Source organism: Silene latifolia, chromosome 1, assembly GCF_048544455.1.
Source record: "Silene latifolia isolate original U9 population chromosome 1, ASM4854445v1, whole genome shotgun sequence".
Classification (NCBI taxonomy): domain Eukaryota; kingdom Viridiplantae; phylum Streptophyta; class Magnoliopsida; order Caryophyllales; family Caryophyllaceae; genus Silene; species Silene latifolia.
In genome coordinates, this window is record NC_133526.1 from 104067805 (window position 1) to 104070030 (window position 2226).

A 2226-nucleotide genomic window follows, 5' to 3' on the forward strand; every position below is an offset into this window, starting at 1 on the left:
TGCTGTACTGGGGTGCAGCTTGGGTTTACGCTTAACTTATGTGAAATAACGGATGGATCTATGCCCACCATATCGTTGTGGGACCAGGCGAAGCAATCCATGTTGCTCTTGAGAAATTGAATCAGCTGGTTGCGCAGTTCTTCACCGCAGGTGGCCCCAATCAACACTGTTCTATCCGGGTGTTCCTCGTCCAGGCGTATCTGGTCCAATTCTTCTGAGGGAGGCTCCTTGTATTCTGTTGAGGTACCCCGGTCCTGTAATTGCTATGAGGGGAGCTTGGTTGTAGCTTTGAGAGCTTGGGTATAGCGGTTTCTGGATTCCTCTTGATCTCCTTTTACCGTAACTGTGCCCCATGGCGTTGGGAACTTGAGACACTGATGATATGTTGAAGGTACTGCCTTCATCTGATGCAACCACGGTCTTCCCAGTATCACGTTGTAGGTGGTTGGACCCTCGATGATTAGGTATCTTACTAGCTTATTAACTCCTTCGATATATGTTGGGATGGTTATTTCACCTACTGAATGCGCAGTCTCTCCACTAAATCCCACCAGTGGCACAGATTTCTTTACCAGGTTCTCTTTATCGAAGCCCATGGTTTTGAGGGTTTCGAGCATGATAAGGTTCACAGAGCTCCTGTATCTACCAATGCTTTTCGTACAATGCGATTTGCAATTGCCAATGGACAATGTTATGGTCAAGGCGTCGTCATCTTTGCGTTCTGCGCCACTTTCCATGTCGGTTTCATCGAAAGTTACCGGGGTAAATTGCTCGGCTTACTCGTACGAGGTTTCGGATGACCCCTTTACTCCCGGTGGCTTTCCTCTTCGCGGCGGAATATGTCAAGCACCTTTAGCTCGGATCCGCTTTGTTATCACGTTAATAATCTTCGTGCATACGGGTGGAGCAGAAGGAAGTACCTGATTTGCTGCTTCCCTTCTGTCCTGCTTGCCCCTACGTGATAACAGGTGGTCCAAGTTTCCTTTGCGTACCTGGAACTTCACTTCCCTCCGCAATTTGTAGCAATCTTCCGTCATGTGTCCTATGTCCTGGTGCCACTCACACCTCTTGCTGCTGTCTCTGTCGTCGTTTGGCCGATCTTGAGTGGGTGATTTTGGCCACCTCACCTGATCACCCAGGTTTCTGAGTGCTTTTAACAACCCCTCCATTCCCGTGCTGAATCCGTACTCAGATAGCTTAGGAGGGTGCGGAGAATCATCAATTTGTTGAGTTTTTTCTACCACCCTGCTGATATTGGGTCTGCTGTATGGCTTAATTCTGTCATCCTTCTTTTCTGGTGCGAATTTCCTGCTTGTCTTGTCGAAGCCTGCTGTACCCTTTCTAGCCTGTATATCTTCTTCCAATCTTAACGCTGCAGTAGCCCTTTGTTGAACTTCTTCGAATCTCTCACAGGGATACATAGTTAATTCTTTGTAGAGATTTGATTCCTTATCCAGGCCCTGCCTGAAGGCGTTGATAGCAGTGGACATATCGCAGCCTCGTATTGAGACTTTTTCTGCGTTGAACCTAGTGACGTAGTCCTTGATTGATTCCCCTATCTCCTGAACGATCCTGTACAGATCACTTGGCTGCTTGGGTGTTCTGCGGCTGCTGGAGAATTGTTGGTTGAAAGCGTTGACTAAGTCAGCGAATGACGATATGGCTCCATTAGGCAGACCGACGAACCACTGTAATGCTGCTCCGGTTAGGGTTGAACCAAATCCCTTGCACATGCATGCCTCTTTTGAGGCTCCTGTGGCCGTAGTGACCATCATCTTTTGCTTGAATTGACTGATGTGGTCGCAGGGGTCTGTGGTTCCATCGAAGAGAGTCATTGTTGGGACGCTGAATCCTTTTGGTAAGGCCACTGTGGCTATATCATCAGTAAACGGTGAATCAGCGTAGCTTTCTGGCGCAGCCATCTCCATAGGCAGAGGCATACCGGGGACCCTCCTGAGGAGGCTTCGTAGTTCCTGGTACTGCTGTTCTATGTACGTCTCTCTTCCGAAGGGTCGCTGGTGCCCCTGTGACTGGTGTCCTGCTCCTTGTACGAAGTTGCGTTGCTCCAGGATTTCTGTTTGACGTGCCTGTGATGTTGCTGCCACTGGGGTGTCTTCCCAGGTATATTCGCCTTGATTTGTAGCTAGCATCCTGGTTATTGGGGCTGCAGCTGTGGCCGTGCTTTTCTGCGGTCCCCTCGCGCCTGACGTTGGCGTAGGTTCCTGG

General features: G+C 49.4%; 1 protein-coding gene across 1 annotated transcript; it reads right to left on the reverse strand.

The window, feature by feature from the left end:
- Nucleotides 1-263: 263 nt before the first annotated feature.
- LOC141651975 (uncharacterized) lies at nucleotides 264-737 on the reverse strand. Its single transcript, XM_074459661.1, has one exon. The coding sequence runs from the start codon at nucleotides 735-737 to the stop codon at nucleotides 264-266; it is 474 nt and encodes a 157-aa protein (XP_074315762.1).
- Nucleotides 738-2226: the final 1489 nt, after the last annotated feature.

Bases quoted from the DNA above. Each gene is read 5' to 3' on its own strand.
- LOC141651975 (XM_074459661.1), bottom strand. From the start codon at position 737: ATGGAAAGTGGCGCAGAACGCAAAGATGACGACGCCTTGACCATAACA.